At 41.4% G+C, this 18,328-nt stretch overlaps 1 protein-coding gene across 19 annotated transcripts in view; it reads right to left on the bottom strand.

The window, feature by feature from the left end:
• Window positions 1–18,328, bottom strand: part of TTLL5 (tubulin tyrosine ligase like 5) — a 276,284-nt gene that overhangs the window by 224,956 nt on the left and 33,000 nt on the right. For all 19 annotated transcript variants that reach the window (XR_015721823.1, XM_045807764.2, XM_045807766.2 and 16 more), the window contains 3 exons: window positions 17,488–17,570; window positions 10,342–10,411; window positions 9,818–9,902 (listed from right to left, as the gene is read on the bottom strand). Coding sequence is in view for 18 of the 19 variants with exons in the window: in XM_045807764.2 (XP_045663720.2) it covers window positions 9,818–9,902; window positions 10,342–10,411; window positions 17,488–17,570 (238 nt within the window). In the remaining variant the exon portion in view is untranslated. The remainder of the gene's footprint in view (window positions 1–9,817; window positions 9,903–10,341; window positions 10,412–17,487; window positions 17,571–18,328) is intronic.

The following is an 18,328-nucleotide window of genomic DNA, read 5'->3' as shown; positions in this document are numbered from 1 at the left end:
TATTTGCACATGACATGATACTATATCTAGAAAACCCAAGAGACTCCACCAAAAAAATTCCTACAACTGATAAATTCCGTAAAGTCGCGGGATACAAAATCAACATACAGAATACCAACAAAGCAGCAGCAGAAAGAGAAACTAAGGAATCAATCCCGTTTACAATTACACCAAAACCAATAAAATGCTTAGGAATAAGCCTAATCAAAGAGCTGAAAGATCTGTACTCTGAAAACTATAGACCAATTAGGAAAGAAATTGAAGAGGACACAAAGAAATGGAAAGACATTCCATGCTCATGGACTGGAAGGACAAATATTGTTAAAATGTCTATACTACCCAAAGCCATCTACACATTTAATACAATCCCTATCAAAATACCAACAGCATTTTTGCAGAGCTAGAACAAATAATTCTAAAATTTGTACGGAACCACAAAAGACCCGAAATAACCAAAGCAATCTTGAAAAAGCAAAGCAAAGCTGGAGGCATTACAATTCCAGACTTCAAGTTATATATATATTTTTTAATAAAATTTTTTTATTATGTTATGTTAGTCACCATACAGTACATCCCAAGTTTTTGATGTAAAGTCCAGACTTCAAGTTATATTACAAACTGTAGTAATCAAAACAGTATGGTACTGGCACAAAAAATACATACATAGATAGATGAGTAGAACAGAATAGAAAACCCAGAAATGAACTCACAACTATATGGTCATCTAATCTTTGACAAAGCAGGAAAGAATATCCAATGGGAAAAAGACAGTCTCTTCAACGAATGGTATTGGGAAAACTGGATAGCCACATGCGAAAGAATGAAATTGGACCACTTTCCTCCATCCTACACAATAATAAATTCAAAATGGATTAAAGACCTAAATGTGAGACCTGAAACCATAAAAATCATCCTAGAAGAAAACACAGGCAGTAACTTCTTTGACATGGGCCGTAGCAACTTCTTCTAGGTATGTCTTCTGAGGCAAGGGAAACAAAAGCAAAAATAAACTACTGGGACTACATCAAGATAAAAAACTTCTACACAGTGAAGTGAGGGGGGAAGAGAGAGATTAAGGAGTGCACTTGTGATGAGCACCAAGTATTTTATGGAAGTGTTAAATCACTATATTGTACACCTGAAACTAATATTACACTGTATGTTAACTAGCTGGAATTTAAATAAAAACTTTAAAAAAAAAAGAAAAAAAAAAGTAGCACAGCCAGAATCAAAACCAAGGCTGTCCGACTAAAACCCATGCTCTTAGTCACAATGCTGTTGTTCCATATACATCTGGTTAAACGTTGAAACAATCATTTCTCCCTATGTTGAATTATTTTCCCACTCTCAATATTGCCGTCTGCAGAAGTGGCTGTTCTAACACTGCACTGCATTTCCATAAGTACCATTAAGTTCAAAGAACGTAACTTTAATAAATTCATAAATACCCCCCTCACACACTGACTCCACAACACCTGTTCTTAAACACAAGATGCTGCTTCTCTTATAGAACCTTAGACCAATAGGAAGGGGGGAAAATGAAAACAGAGTTACCCATGCCTGGGAAGTTGCGTGTGGGGTGCTGTGGATGACGGGGCGTTAGCCAGTCAAGAAACATCTAGTGGGTACCTACACAGTGCCTGGCACCATGGCATTCTATGAAGAGCATCAAGCAAAAAGAAAAAACTGTCAGCATAACATTGTATAGATTTAAAACTCATCTGTCGAAATACCGGAACCAATCTATACAGTTCATTTTAAGAAGTAATAACGGCAGCGTTACTAGCACACAAAGCCGAGGTCTGCAAGAACAGCAGAAATATGAGCACAGTGTAAGAGACTAACTCCTGAATTTGGAATGAAGGCAAAAGACAGAGGGATTAAACACGGAGCCTACTGAAAACAGAGCCGCAATCCGATACCCTGGACTATTGTCAAAGGAAGACCAAAGTATAAAACATACGTGCCTCTGAAGGAAGTAAGCAGGGAGAGAGAAAACTTTCCAGTGATGCTCAACATCAACAAAAGGACACTCGAGTCGAATGGTTATGGTAAATATCAGCCCCTGTTTACATACCACTATAACCGTATCACCCTTCGCTAAAGTGGTTTTCCCAAGAGGCACATCCGAGTGTGTGAAAAAAAATCCTGGAAGGCCACAAGTTTATTTTCATATGATTTACAAATTATTTACATATGCTTACTCAGACTATGAAGTCAACATGAATTTCTACCACATTAAAGGGCAGCGTTTAAAAATGTTCCTCTTCTCTATTTCTTCTCACCCACCCACTATCCGCTTCCTAATTCCCTGTACTAGAAATATATGAAAGCCAGAGAAAGAGAAGTAAAAAACAACCCCCAAAAGCCCCAAAATTAAAATAAACAAACATGAGGACAGGAAGAAGGATGTGGACAAAGAGAAAATGCTGACCAGGCATGTATGGCTAAGGCACAGGGGTTTGATGACCATTATGTCTGTGCGTGAGAAGGACCTCTGACTTTTCAGAAACTTCCAGTAGTTATCACCTAACTTCCACCCATGTCACTCTACGGTAAGTAAACCTTACCTAAGCACCCCGATCTTCCTTCTATAGACATTCTCCAATCAAGCGGGAGACTGCCATTCTCTGAATTCTTATGAAATGCAAAGAGGACCCACGGGGGCTGCCTGCCTCACCCAGACATTACCTCACAGTGACATACCTCCTGCCATCCTCTCCGCCAAAAGAATAATGATCTAGAGGGAGGGAAAAGGTTCTGCTTCAGAGAAAGAGGGTTTTCATCTCTCCTTGATATGAGGACCTGATCTCACTTGGTTGACAACAACAAAAGACTGGCAAAAGCCTGGCGGTTGGGTAACCTGGTACTTCACACATCTCTCATTTCTACACCCTTTTTTTCAATAGGGCTGCATCTCTAACAAGTAAGGTTTCTTCGTCCTAATCTTCCTTTTCACTGCGGAATTTATATTCTGAACTCCAGCAAGGACAAGATTATTAGTGTCACAGAGTGGGCTTCTAAAGAGAGTAAAAAGCAGAAAGAAGTAAGAAACAGAGAAAACAAAAACAAAAAAGTTAGGCTCAACGGAAAGGTATAAAAGAGCCCAAAGCTACACTCTTTATTTCGCGTAGCCCCACGGGGAATGTAGAAGGCCACGAAGGTATGCATGCTCATCTTCCCTCCTAAGTCAGAAAGATATTAGGGTTCTCACTGAAGCCCCTATTAAACAGACCACGTTCATCTCTGGTCAACAGTTCCCAACATTTCCTTCATATCATCTAGACCAGAGGTCCTACCAACCTACTAATCAAGTTCTGATTAACCCACAAACTGTTTAAAAAAAAAAAAAAACACACAACAAAACTTGAATGACTTGGCCAGCATTTAAAAATTAGACCTTCCTTCCTGCAGCCAGGACTTAATGGAGTAAGATGGTGGACAGGATAGGAAGGCAGCCCACAGAGGTTATCGGTGCAGGGTGGCGGGCCCACAGGGGTCAGAGTCCACACAAGGAGGGTATCTGAGTGGGGCAGTGGCCAAGGAGGTCCAGAGATTGGCTACACACAAGGGAATTGAGTAAATTAATATGCTGAAAATAATGGGAGTCAGATTTCTCACTGTTGGAGAAGAGAGATAAAAAACAAGGGAAAATCTAGAACGAACCCTGTGGTTTTGAAGGAGAATTGGAGATATTAGAATAAATTCCTGCTTTTCAATATATGGGGGAAAATATAAAAATAAATATAGATGTCGATGTGTGTATGTGTATATGTACATATATACAAGTATAGATTTCCTAGGTCTGCCCATTTCAAGGACCTGAAAGCAGAGATATCCCAGAGCAATGAGCTTATCTGGCTCTTGCATCTTGACTTCTAAATGCTATTCTCCATTAAAAGCAATCAATTCCCTTTGGAGAAAATGGTTGATTCCAGAGCTGGGGCAGAGAAAGAACAAGCGGAGCCTGAAACATCTTGTGCTCAAAGAAATGAGAGGACACAAAAGCCAGCTTACAGGGGTTCCCATCGGCCAAATCTGAGACAGTATCATGTCAAAATAAATCCTGATAATAAAGGATTATAACCCATTAAATAAAATAGGAATCCTTGAGTCCCCACTGGTATAAATAAATAAATGAATAAATAGAGAGAAGAGACAGCTCTTCCTTGGAGTGAAATGCCAAATAATAAAAGGAAAAGGAATAATGGAATTAGAAAATCGTCCTTTGGCAACTGTCATAGTAATAATTCAGGCAAGAAACATCAATGGAGAGTTAAATCACCGAAAAACTTGATGAGGAATGAGATTTTACATGGTCTCAAAATCTCCTCTGAAGATACTTACTAATGACAGAGGGGAAAACAAAGTAATTTTACAGCAGACAAATCTGGCCGATGTCATCTTAATCAAGCGGTCAAACACCAATGAACGGTTATTGTGTGCCATCAGCCAGAATGCAACCACAACAGCATCGCTTCTGTGGTATTCTGGCCAAAAATACATCACCTGGGTCTACTCATGAAAAAATATCAGATAACTCCAACTGAGGAACATTCTAAAAAATGGCCTGTAATCCTCACAAATGCTGAGGTCATAAAAGTCATGGGAAGACTGAGGGAACTGTTCCAGACCAAAGGGGACTAAAGACACATGACAACTAAATAGACCATATGATCCTGGATCAGATCCATCTGTTACAGAGAACATTATTAGGGCAAATGGCAAAATCTGAATGAGATCTCTACATGCAAGGTAAAAGGTAACTCTATTTTTACAGCTTTTCTAGAAGTCTGAAATGGTTTCAAAATTCAAAGTCTAAAAACAGAAGTGAGTGTCTCAATAAAAATCTAGATTTTGGGGGCACCTGGGTGGCTCAGTAGGTTAAGCATCCAACTCTTGATTTGGGCTCAGGTCATGATCTCAGGGTCGTGAGATGGAGCCCCGAGTCAGCTTGAGATTCTCTCTCCCTCTGCCCCTCCCCCTACTCACACTCGCTCTCAGTGAATGTCCTTGTGAGTCTTTAGGTTTGTGAGCCCTAATTTAGACCTTCGCATATCAGATTTCAACCCGTTCAGGTCTGAAAGCTTCAACGCAAGCTCTTTATTAGCCACAACCTAAAAGAGGTAATTCTCTACCAGTCACCCCAGGACCACGTTTGCAAATACTGATCCTAGCACATACTGAAATCGAAGTGATGAATTGAGTCTTGAATCTCCCTCCTAATGAAATCAAGATTTAGAAAAAGCTCTAATGACAGAATTTCATAGCCTTGACCTTTAAACCAAAAAAAAAAGGGGGGGGGGTAGCCTCTACTTCTTTGCCAAATCTGAAACTCTGTACTATTTCTCAGCCCACCGATGAATGGACAAGTACATGCCTTTTTTTAAACCACACTGAAACATATAATCTTTATTCTGACAATGAATTCTTAAGTCAAAAGCTACATTTCCTTTTTGCTTTCTAAAGTTCCTCAATGAGAACGGAGACAACGGTAACAATCTGTCTAAAACTCTTGAGTGTCTGTGGCAACGGGTCCCGTGTTAGGCACATAGAAGGTACCGGATAAGCATGAACTGAAACTGCACCTGAGTTGCTTGTCCTGGCAACGTCACCAGTGTGGAACCAACAGAGGGAGGAAAGCACAGACTTCGTGGAATCCTTTAAACTCTCTTCCTCCATTCAAAACCCATGTTGTTCTTCATAGATACGGCACCACAGCCAGAGTCATAGATAATCTGGAGGTAGGGCAGCGCAGTCAGCCCCTCCCCTTTGACAGTCGCATCATCTAACAAATCTTCAGTTCAAACGTACAAAGGAGAGAGGAGGCCGGCCCCGAGGAGACCCTGGCTGTGGCACCTGAGTTCTCTTTCAGCAGGTGTAGCCATTCCAAGCCAGAAAGGTTCGGAGGATGAAGAGACGGCACCTCAAGGCGGCCTTGCCAGGAGCCACTGGGTTTCATCCTGGCCTGACCCAGAAAAATCTGATGGAAGAGAACAAGAGGCCCAAGAGCTCTCTGATCTGCTGTCAAGCAGCTGCAGGCCGGAGACTGCCAGAGCACTGCAGTGACGCGGCAGCGCCCCACAGAGCCGTCTGGGAGGGGATTACCAGCCTGATCCCCCGTGTTCCGAGCCAGAAATGACTCAAACTTCACAAACAGCAAAGGCCTGCCAGGGAGGGTGACAATGAGCACTGGAGAGGGTTTTCTTCCCCTCGTTGCTGTCTCTACAGCCCCCCGCCCCCCTCGCTGCTGTGGCAGAGATTCTGGACAGTGCGCAGCCTGTGAGGTAATCTGAATTCCTTGGCAACCAACAAGTACCTGAATTCTTTCAAAACCACAGGAATCCAGCAGAGAAAAGGTAAATATCCCTGCGGAGCCAGTGTTAATTAGCAAGGAAGGCTACTGAAGGAGGAACTGGGGGTGGGGAAGAAGGGAAAGGCATTACAAATGCTTCGGGGTCTTTTCTGAATTTCCACTGAATAATACGGCTAAGGCCGAAGAAAGGCAGATCCAGAGTGGGACCTTCTCACTGTCCCCGCCTCCCACCTCCCAGTGTGGATGGGAGTCTCCAGTGCTGTGGACGGGCACCTTCACTCCCCCCCCCCCCCCGTTGCCAGTGCTACCTATCTTTGGGTGACTGACAACACATTTGGTTTTCAAGTCAATTTTGTTTTAATTTCTTTTAACTTTTTATTTTTCCTGTTGCAGTGAAAAATTTGGCAATTACCTCTCTCAAAAAAGGCCTCATCAAATCATTTAGACCACGTACTGGATCCACCTAAAACTGTAAAATCCAGGACAAAGTCTTTTTGGATCCCACCTCTGACAAGAAAAAGCAGCTACACCATTTTGGTAGAGAATGGTACCCCTCTCTAGAAACTGAGCGTCCCCTGCTGGTGCAAAGCAGGAACACACTTGTCAAACTCAAAAGTAGGGTGGGCCTTTGGGGCAAAAATACTGGGCCCAAATACGAGGAACACAATTTTTTAGAAGACATCTCCATATTTTGCCCATGTATAAGAAAAGAACGACAGTTTTCCTTTGTTAATAAGACAACAAGGACAACTGGAAATTATTAATCTAAAAAGAAATTATTTCTGGTCTTTTTCTTAATAAGTTTTAAAAGGTCAAGAATTGACACAAAATATTTAGTTCACAAAGCAGTCTTGTGAAATGAACTTCATCTTCGTCTCCTAAGCATTAATTTGAGGCCCAAAACAGAAGTGACACAGGAGAAGGCCCTTCTTTTCTAAAGAGGAAGCCAATTATATATGCTGCCAGTGCTTTCTCTTTAGGAAAAATTATGGTTTTCCTTGTCGAGCCTCAAAGTAAAATGGCCTAGTGATCTCATCCCAAACTGATTATCTTCAGTGAGGTCTACAGAAAACACACGTGACTCCAAATTACCAGAGGCTGCAGATCTGAAGACGCTATAGACTATTGTTGAATGTAATGACACCGTTGAGCAGAGTCTGAGGATTAAAAAGAAGCAGATGAATGCCAAGATACACAGTGAATTAAGACACGGGAACCTGGGCACATGGAAGTTGCTGTATACAGACGCGGAGCCTCGCGGGCCTCGCGAACAGCCTGTCATACTGCACCGTCCTTGTGGAAAGCTTTGATATTCACCTATACTTTTAGATTAACTGAGCCAAAGCCCTGAACAGTCAGTCCTATTATTTGGTTCCATTTGGTCTGAGTTTTTTTAAAAACTGTCTTCCAAATTATTCTGGGGGGATAAAAAAGCATCCATTAAAAAAAAGTACACACACACCCACACATACACACACACAGTTCCTGCTGGAGGCAAGAGAAGACAGTTACTCAATTCAGTGGATTCTGACTTCCAACACACACCCGGTAGCCAAAGCACTCACGTTATCTACAGCAAATTCTATGATGAATGTTGTTAGTGCTCTCATCTCCTATCTGAACCACTGCGGCCTTAAAGCTACGCTAAATTTTACCAATAGAGAGGGCTGCTGATACCGTGAGTGCAATGTCTTTGGAGTAATACGCAGAACATGCTGGTATGATATCCTTGAGACACAGTGGGTGTAACCTTGAGGTCTTTTCCCTATTTAAGAAGTTCAATTTGTGGTGGGACAGAATCAGGTCCTGAGAAGAGCACAGGAGGCAAGATGGGGTGAGGATGGAGGGAGGGAAGAGGGTGGAGAATCTCATGCTAGACAAGAGGGTAAGCTCAGGTATCTCAGCTTACCAAATGGAAGACCCTCAGCACCTTATACACCTGAGCAGAAGGAAAGGGTATCTTTTACCTTCTTTTTGGTCTACATAGTATGGGGACTCAGCTTTTAAACCTATAATTCAAAGTCTGAGAGCACATGTGTCTACAAACTGCCCGCCTATGAAAAGCTGATTAGGGCTAGAAGGCAGGGTGTGCTCAGATGCCTGGTTCAGCCCTTCATCTAAAAACTGAGGAAGATTTTAGTCTCCCCCTCCTTTCCAAGGAAGAAGCGTCCAGAACCATGGCGCTTTAGTAGCCTCCGGTGTTACTCACGCTCAAGCTCAGAAATCTTTTATGACCACGTTTCTGAATGCTGTTGCTGCCACCTAGAGGTGAAGGGGAGACTCACCTCAACCAGCTACGTGCTGGTTAAAGGTGCTCCACCCTGATTCTAGGTACAGGATGCACCAAAAAATGTGAGTCTAGGACAGAATTAAAATAACAGGCTGAAATACTAGCTTGCAGAGTACAATAATTCATGTCAAAGCACCTAAACTTAAACAGGTAGCCTTCTTTTGACATATTTCCTATCTTCCAAGTGCATTTTCTAAAATACACAAACCCAGACCATGAGTTTTAGCTTGTCATGGCTGACTGCAGGTGCCAAGTACTTCCTAAGCTGCTGTGTCCTTTCTGCTATGCAGAAAAGGAACTTCAGGGCAAGGTAGTTAGTATATATTTAGTATATATATGTGTGTATATATATATGTATATATATATATGTATGTATATATATATGTATATATATATATGTATGTATATATATATATATTAGTTTTGTGCGGGAGAAGAACACAAGCACAGCAAAGTTACATATTTAGTTTAAATAATTTAAAGGGCCTATGAAAACAATGTCACCTGTAAAATTCTGTGGATGTGGGGGAAAAATTCCAAACTATTATAACTTGAGCTTAATTTTGTAAGTCACGTTACCTTAAAACCTAAAAAGTACCTCAAGAGAAACAGAATAATATATATACAACCACTGTAAAGTATATGACTTGCAGGTGGGGGGAAAAAAAAAGCAGCTAATGTCCCCAAAATATGAGAGGGCATGAAACAGCTCAGGCTATAAGCTCTGGAGTGAGGTCCATGAGTTCAAATTCCCACTCCACTACCATCCAGCTGGGAGAGCTCTGAAAATGACCGAGTTCCCTCGCCCTTGAAGCCTGTTTCCTCATCTACAAAACTGCATCAACTATAGGTTGTTGTGAGCACTGAAATAAATGTCTGGTATATAACAGGTAAATCAATACGGGATTCTTTTTTCCCAGATCGGTTGTGAAGAACAATGACAAATTATCTTAATACCCTAGGGTCACCATAACAATCACCACCGCATGAAAATACAATGTGATCCTGATCCCTGCTGGGAAGGGTGTGTGTTTACACATAGATACATGTTCCTATGTACAGAGATGCAAGTGAGACTGTAAAGTAACATGACTGACGTTCTGTAATCTAATTTTCTGAGTTGAACATAACAGAAAGAAACAGTCTGATCTTAACACACTCATTAATGGATCCAGTCTAATAAACACCCCTTCCCCCCAGAAGTCTCTTACCTAGCCAATCCTTCTTCATAGAGATAGATGACAAGAGGATCATAGGAAGTCACAAGCACATAGAGGCGCACATCAAACTTGAAATCTGGAAAAAAAATTGGGGTTCATTTGTTTTCTGTTACAGAATGAACAAGACAATGTAACAAAGAAATACGAAAGAAAGAACAGTCTTCCTCTCGCCACAAAACACATACTGCCTGCAGACCTTACCCTTTAAGGATAAATAATAATTACCCATTTCCTACATATATATATATATACCATACACATACATTGAGAAAGAGAGCTTACACATACAGACTGCGCAGCTCTCACACAGATGTACTATAAAGCACTTTCTTTTCTATTCTCTCATTTCATCTTCAAAATAATCCCATGAGGTAGGTAAAGCACCAGCCTCATCTCTAGAGCCACAGCTCCCAAGAATTTCACACTAGCTTCATAAAGACTGACTAGAGAAGGCTGTGAAAATATTCTTTAAAATTAGCAAGATCGAGCCCGTCAAGGGCCCAATCTCAACTCACCGTCTATGAGCAGGGGGTTGTTAATGTAACGGGAGACCAGGATGTTCTCCTCCAGGGAAATCTGGTTCGGCTATTGGGTAAAGAGAAAGAATAAAAGGACAGAAATCCTAACTCACAATAAGGGAGCAGAGTTCTTGACCTTTCAGAAACAATAAAGCAGAAAACTACAACTCTTAATAAAAGTTTTCCTCCCTACATTCAACTGGTCAGGTAACACACCACTTACAAGCACTACTGGTATCCAATTACAATGGGGGAAAAATAAATTTACATATTACTTCTCACATAATAAAGAGAGCAATAACAGCTTTAAAGATTTACATCCATGATATTAAATAGTTACATGCCAAGAAAATAAAAGCTACTTAAAAAATAAATAAAAACGTGCTTTCTCCCTAACGTAAAGCATGATGGAAATTTTAAAATACTACCATTATACTTAAGTAAAGGCTTTCATCAAGTTGCTTAGAGAACTTACAGACCTTTCCCCAATGGATCCTGCCATTTTCTCTGAGAAATGGGACAGATATTTCATTGATTCATTCGGATGTACTTCCTATGCTACTATATATAAAGACTGAACTATATCTTTTAAGGAGTTTTCAGTGAAAAATGAGTTGTTTATACAATAAATAATCATGAGTACTGTTTGATACTGTATAAGGTACTGAGGACCCAGTGAAGACAGATACAATCCCTGCCCTCACAGAGCCTAATCCCTACTTCCGAAGAGTTTAATATTTAGGTAAAGGCACAGCAAAATGTAAAAGTTAAAAGAACACAAAGCAGCATATCTGCAAGTGCAAGACGTGAGACTGCACAGTACAAGTGCAGACCAGGTAGGCGGATCAGTGGGGGAAGGCCTATTCTGGAAGAGTAGGTGCAGAAGTGAGTGTTGAAAGCTACGGAGCACATGGTGGAAAGGAAAGGAAGCTGTCATGGAAAGGTGGCAGGCACAGAGTTCAGCAGAAAGGATAGGAGGCAGATCACTGATCTGGGGCTAAAAGACTAACCTGAGGAATAATGAAATGTCTGGTTAGAATATGAGGAGGGAGGGGATCCCACTGGCAAAGGGATCTGAACCCCTTTGGCAAAAAGGGGAGTTTAGCTTGAACGTGGTGGGAAGGAGGGAATTACTGTGGATTCGTAATAGTAAGATTAAAATATATGGAATAGTACCACTCTAAGTGAGACTGGATTAAGACAAAAATCATCTGGAACTTACCACAATCTACACAGGACAAAAGGACTCCAAAAGGGAAGTGGCTGTAATAATAGTTGTAATGATAATGGCTACAGTAGTAGCAACAAAAATAACTATTAACATTTGCAGGAAAAGAAGTGTAATAAATATACTGAACATTTGCTACATGTCCAGTGCTGTTTTAATTCTTCACAAGTATTACTTCCTTTAGTCCTCACCCAACCCTATGAGGTAAGTATATCACATTCAAATATTAGAGATGAGGAAAGAGAGAGGGGGACAAAGTCACACAGTGACAGAGGAACATTGGAATCCAGCCAGTCTGTCTCAGAGGCAGTACTGTTCACATCTTTCCCCAAAGTTCTGACCTAAAATGCTATCCCCCGAATTCAAAAGACTGTCTTTATAATAATGCATTTGCTACCCCAAATACTACAGTTACCATAAAATAAGGATAATTTTGTGGCCTGTAACATCATACACAACCACGATGAGCAACTCCAGAGTCAAGATAGAGATTCCCCGCTCATCTCCCACTGTTGCATCACAGGGACCCAGCAACGGTCAGTGTTGATTCAGACTCATGGACCGGATCGCCCACACCATTTCCGGACTCCCTTACATTTCTTGATCACTTTCTCACAAGTACTATCTCCATTTTGAGTCAGCTTAGTATGTAAGAATTGATGAATCATAGTACAAAGGAGCAAGTCTCAGGCTGTGTTCCAAACCTAAAATTAAACAAATGCAGACCTCTTCCCACGGAGTAACACCTACAGGCTGCAAGATACGTGACTATCCAACTTCCCTCCGAACCAGAGACTACACTGGTGACCGCCATCCTCCATGACATATCTAATATCCCTGCCCCTTCCTCTCTCCTCTCCCTCATCATACACATTTGTTACCTGAGTTATGCATGATCTCGCACAATATTTAACTTCAGTATTTGTTCAGTGGTCTGAACCTCTCATTTCTACCCACACCAGGAATTAAATTGTAAGCTCATCAAAGAAAAGAATGGTTTGGGTATAGTTTCTTTGTATAGTGTTACATACTAAAAAGCAACTAATGAAAGCTTTTTGATATTTTCAAGCCTGTTTACTTTTCATCATTCCCCAACTAACTCATTTCAGATTATTTCAATTCCAAGCTCAAACTTTCCTCCAAAGTATGCTAAAGCAAGATCTAAATTGTTGGGAAAGCCAGAAACACAACCATTTTTCCAACTGGACTTTAAGATTGAAGCTCATGGTATCTGTTAAGTTATTGTAAGGCAGAATGGTACAGTGGTTAAGAGTGTTATGCTCTGGAATCAGCTAGACCTGAATTATAATCTTGACTCTACCACTTACTAAGGAAATAACAGGAACTACCGAGGGTTCTTCTAAAGACTAACTGAGTTTGTATTTGGAAGGTACCATGACAGGCACACTTTAAATGCTCAAGATATAGCAGTTATTACTCTTAGTGCAAACTCAATAGTACCTCTATGGTTCTACTAAGTTCCATAACTCAACAGCCTTCATCACGGCACACCACGTGCCATTCCACTCAGAGCTGCACACTAACTTATAATGAAGATACATTAGCTTAGTATCAGTGTTAGTATTAAGAGATAATCCCTGTTCCTCAAAAGGTTTTAAGGAGTGGCAGCCCCTGGCACACAGCAAGGACTCATAAATATTTCTTGAACGATGAGAAAAAATAGAGAGCACTTAATATCAACATATAAACAAATAGAAACAAGGGCACTATAAAGAATTATATTCACAAATACATGGAGTAAATAGAGTGACCTAAATATTCTCTTGCTACTTCAAAATCTCAAAGAAAATATTAACATTGTATTTACCATGGATAATGTGGGAGACAGGGCTGATGAAATTTGACCTCCATAATCAAATTCGTACCTTAATCAGAAAACACCAGATCCTTCCCTCCTCAACTTGAATATACTAAATTGGGAAAATACGGCACGTAGTCATGGTTACTGAGGGAGCTGGGGCAAACACAACTCTGCTCCTCTATGCTGTATTTCTAGAGGTAAAGAGCACATCTTAAGAAACCATGTTAGCTGATAGGCCAAGATACTTTCGTCTGTAAGAGCTCACACTTCTCTCTTCGGTGTTCCATAAAAGTAATGCTTTTTCGATCCTTTATCCTGTTCTTGTAATGGTAAAAGTTGCTATTTGCAGACATTTTCCAAAAGGTTATGACTATTATTGGGAATTTTTAATAAGAGGCCCTCTCCAGTGGGGAAGACAGGGAAAGATGTTTTCATTTGGCCCTCATACCTAACTCCACCCACCCCCCAAGTCCCTCACCCACTCCCATTAGTTCTGCTCACAGACCCTCCGCCTGAGCACTCCCTCCCCCCCCACCCCCACACACACAAATCTAAAAGGAAAGCAGGCAGCAGCCTTGGAAAGAGTTACTTCATCCAGTTGGCTAATGGGTCACATATTCCATGGGAAAGGATCCAGGTATGGAAAAGACAGGATGGTGAGGCCTTGTGTGTAAGGAGAGAGAGAAGAGTATTAACTACATGGTTTGTAGGTCTGAGTAAAAGGTGATAAAATTCCAGTTTTTGGAGTGAAATGGGAATATTTTCCCATTATGTCCGCATGTTGCCAGCTCCCCTGGTGCCTGCTGGCATCTTCCCAGGCTTCTGTCTGGCACCTCCACCAAATACCTCAAAGAATCAGACTCATTCCAAAGCTTCACTGAGGGGGAGGAGGGAGGCAAAGGGTCCTGCCAAGTACTTTGATCCACGCAGGGGGTCTCTAGGGATTCAGCCCAGGGAGAAGTGGGAGGGAGAAGGAAAGCCTGCCAAACGCATTCTCTAAAGACTTGTCACCCTCTTCATGAGACTCCATCCAAGGAAGAGTTAGGGCACCGGGTTCTCAGCCCCACCAAGGAAAGTTTAACTTTTCTATTCTTTATGATGTCGGTTTCAAAATAACAAATCACTAGAGCAAAAGTGCATTCCAAAAGAAAAACGTCCCAGATGAGCTGGAAATAGATCCTATTCTTTTTGACTCATGTCTCAGAAAATAAAAAGCAAACTTGTACCACAGTTGACTTTCAATAGCAATTCCATTTGGCAGCTAAAACCCCAACCCAAACTAGTGCCGTCTATGAGATTCAAACAACACTGGAGCTCCTGGCATGGAGCTGAAGGAAAAGCTGTCAGACAGGAGCCTTCACGCCAAGGTCAGAACAGAAACAAGAGATCCAAGGCATATGGCCAGCGCCTTCTGTCACAAAAGACTCAGGGGCAAAAGGCCTCCAGAGTGACCCAAGGCCAGGTAACAGGACTCGTAGCCGGGCCCTCAGGCCGGAGTAGCTCCTGTATCAGAACGAGATCCTGCAAAGGTCTGGCCATCAGTGGTTACTAAAGAGTTTTCAGTCCAACTGAATTTAAGGATTTTTCAGTGTGAAAGACCTCTCAGAAAGTCAGTTTCTGCACGTGTAGGAAATAGCTCAGACCACGTAAAAAGAGAATTGGGGAATTTTAAAATAGAGTACTTGACCACACACACACACACACACACACACACATACATCTACCTCCCCTTCTTCCCTTCCAGAGTCCCACTGGAAGGACAGAGAAGATATTTTTAAAAGAATGAAATGATAACATAGTTAGAAAACATTTAAAGGGGGCCAATAAGAGACCAAAAGTTGAAGGAAATCCTGAAAGAAAGCAGATGGGATCAGGTTGAGAAAATACAGCAGAGGAAGCAAAATATCAGAGGTGAGAAAGATCTTCTCAAGGAGCCTCTGAGAAGTTCCAAGCTGGCAGGAAACAAACATGAGGAGCAGGAGTGGGCCGAGGAACAAGAATCAGATAACTGGTTCTTAATTAATTCAGTGGGCCTTCTCCAACACCCAGAGCTTTGCCCTCAGGATAAAACCTAACAACAATACTCCGAGGAGGACATCTTGTGTGGGCACAGAGATCTGACAGAAGAGTGGAATTTGAGGCCGCTCTATTCCTCCAACAGACACAGAGAGGAAAAGACAGGAAAGGCAGTGCTGCCCGGAAGGGAAATCACCGAAATCTTCCTCTGTATTCACAATATGGCCTGCTCTATTTGGCAGGGGGTGTCAGGAAGAAGCATGCTCCTCATCACTTTCACCTGAGGCGCAGCCTGTCCGTCAACACCATTTGCCCTTGCACAAAACTGAGCTAGCCTTCTGTCCAGGGAGAAACTACTAGGGAATCAGTCCCATACAACAGTACCCAAAACCCAGGCCAGCTGTCAATGTCAATCAGTCTAGTCTTTAGTTCACAAATATACCCAAGGTCACTGAAACTGAGAAAACCCAACACCAGGGGGAAGAAAAAGACAATCCCAAGAAAATTCACAAAACAAAAGAGAACTTTTAAAAAACTTCCAACTGATATCCTCACTAAGGCCAACGGGCAAACTGCATCCATTAATCCATCAAGCAACAACAGGCTTTTTTTCAATAATTAAAATAAAAAAGGGCAAACAGAAAATAAGGGTTTCTACAAACTATGATAGCCAACAGAGAAATACAGTAGATAAAATGAATATTAAAATGAATAAAGCTCAAACTGGTGATCCAGAAAGATCAAGATGGGGAAAAACAGAGAATTTAATATCAGAGAAAAGTTGACAGAAAGACCCAGAATGCCTCAAAAGAGAGGTCTAGAAGCAGAAACAACGGCAAAAAATGGATGATAATTTTCCCTGAACCAAAGAAAAACACTAGTTTCCAGACTGAAAGGGCTGACCAAATGTCCAGGAGTAAGAATGAGAAAAGACCCAGAGTGAAATACTGGTTCAATTTCAGATTTCCCGAGGCGCCTGGCTGGTTCAGTCAGAGAAGCGTGTGACTCTTGGTCTCGGGATCATGAGTTCGAGCCCCACGCTGGGTACAAAGATTACCTAAATAAAAAAAAGCTTAAAAAAACTTTCTCAGAATTCCAATGCTGTGAGGTTACTATTGAGTTTAAATTTCTTACTCAACGTATAAAGCAGAGAAATGGAATCACAGTTATTGAAGATAGTATAATTGTATAAACTTTTAAAATATAAAAATAATAAAAAGTAATCTAACTTAGACCTGGAATGTGGAAGGAGAATACAATACACATCAACCTGGGGCTTAATAAACACAACATAAAGTCAAGAAAAGAAACATAAATCAACTATATTAGGTTACGAACTACTGTTAAAAGTGTAGGAAGTAAGACAGGGGTTGAGATTTTATTTTATTTATTCTGTAGATGTGTTCAACTTACAAACGACTTTAAATGAGGATTTTGCAAAGAATCAAGACACTGATAACTTCTGGAAAAAAAGGAGGGATGAGGAAGAGGAAGGAGGAGGAGGGAGGGAGATGCAGAAACAGCATCGAGGATGCCACACCAAACCGAGGTTAATTTCCTCGATGATCTTGAGGGCAGGAAACCATAATTCTGCTCACAACAGAAACTAAATGTATATGCCACCAATTAATGCCTAGTAGTGAGGAATTAACATGACAATATGCTACAAGTGAAAAAGGAACCTCTTTTCTGCTGACACCAAAGGCTGCTCTTCCCTAACATTTGATCAAGTGACTTTTTAGCCACAGAGTAACTGCTGGCATAGAAGAGGTTACTGCCAGTAAGGGGACAAGTAGGCACGCTCAACTCACATGTCTGAATGCAGATTTCAGAAGGGAACACCTACTCTTAATGGAAAAAAAAAAATCATATTTGTAGATAGGATAAAGGGTGAAGGAAGAACCAATAAGAAGACAGGGTGAGGGGGCGCCTGGCTGGGTCAGTCAGTGCAGCACGTGACTCCTGATCTTGAGATTGTGAGTTCAAGCCCCACATTGGGCGTAAAGCTTACTTTAAAAAAAAAAGAAAGAAGAGGAGGAGGAGGAAGAAGAGAGGGTGCCACCTGCTGCATACTTACATTGTTGATCAGGTAGACGCCCCGCCCCCTAGAAGAGGCCACTGGCTTTACTATCCAAGGTCCCCGGTCCTTTGAATATGAATCTGCTCAAAATATTGGGAGATTAAGAGGGGGACAGAGAGAAACAAAGAGAAAGAAAGGACAAGAGTTTATTATCTTAAATTTCAACAATGGTTATCCACTCAGACACCCAAAGATTTTTCCACATTTCTAAGTGGAGGGCAGCACAGCTAAAACACCTATATTTCTGAACTGGCTTTAAAAAGGAACAAACAGAGAGGGGCGAGGAAAGGAAGAAGGAGGAGGCAGCAGTTACACATTTCTTCTACCATTTCCCCTCTTTCTTGAATGACAGGATGAAAACAAAATAAGGCAACTCTCTGCCGTCAGTCTATGACTATCACAGCCTTCAGGAATCTTTGAGATTCTCGCCTCCGTCGACCAAAGGACCTCCAGAGGCTCACAATGCAGACAGTGCCAACAGGGCTCGAACACTAGCTTGCCTGCAATGATACCATTCCTTAAGTGATTTCTCTTAGCTTGTAAGGAAAAACCGCCTTCAGTCAAACTATGTGCAAGCGGTGCAGGAGGGCAATAATTTACAAGGGATTAAAAGGTGCCCTTTACTTTTTGTTGTACAATATAGTGATCCAACATTTACGTACGTTATGAAAGAGCACAATGAGCGTAGTTCTCATCCGCCTCCACAAGGAGTTATTAAATATTGACTGTATTCCCTACGCTGTACTTTTCATCTCCGTGACTCATTTATTTTATAACCGGAAGCTCGTACCTCTTAATCCCCTTCACCTATATCATCCTCCCCCACCACGGCCTCCCC

Source organism: Ursus americanus, chromosome 26 (assembly GCF_024610735.1).
Source record: "Ursus americanus isolate L20-20 chromosome 26, mUrsAme1.1.p, whole genome shotgun sequence".
Classification (NCBI taxonomy): Eukaryota; Metazoa; Chordata; class Mammalia; order Carnivora; family Ursidae; genus Ursus; species Ursus americanus.
The sequence above is the reverse complement of the archived record's forward strand: the minus strand, read 5'-3'. Positions and strand labels throughout refer to the sequence as shown.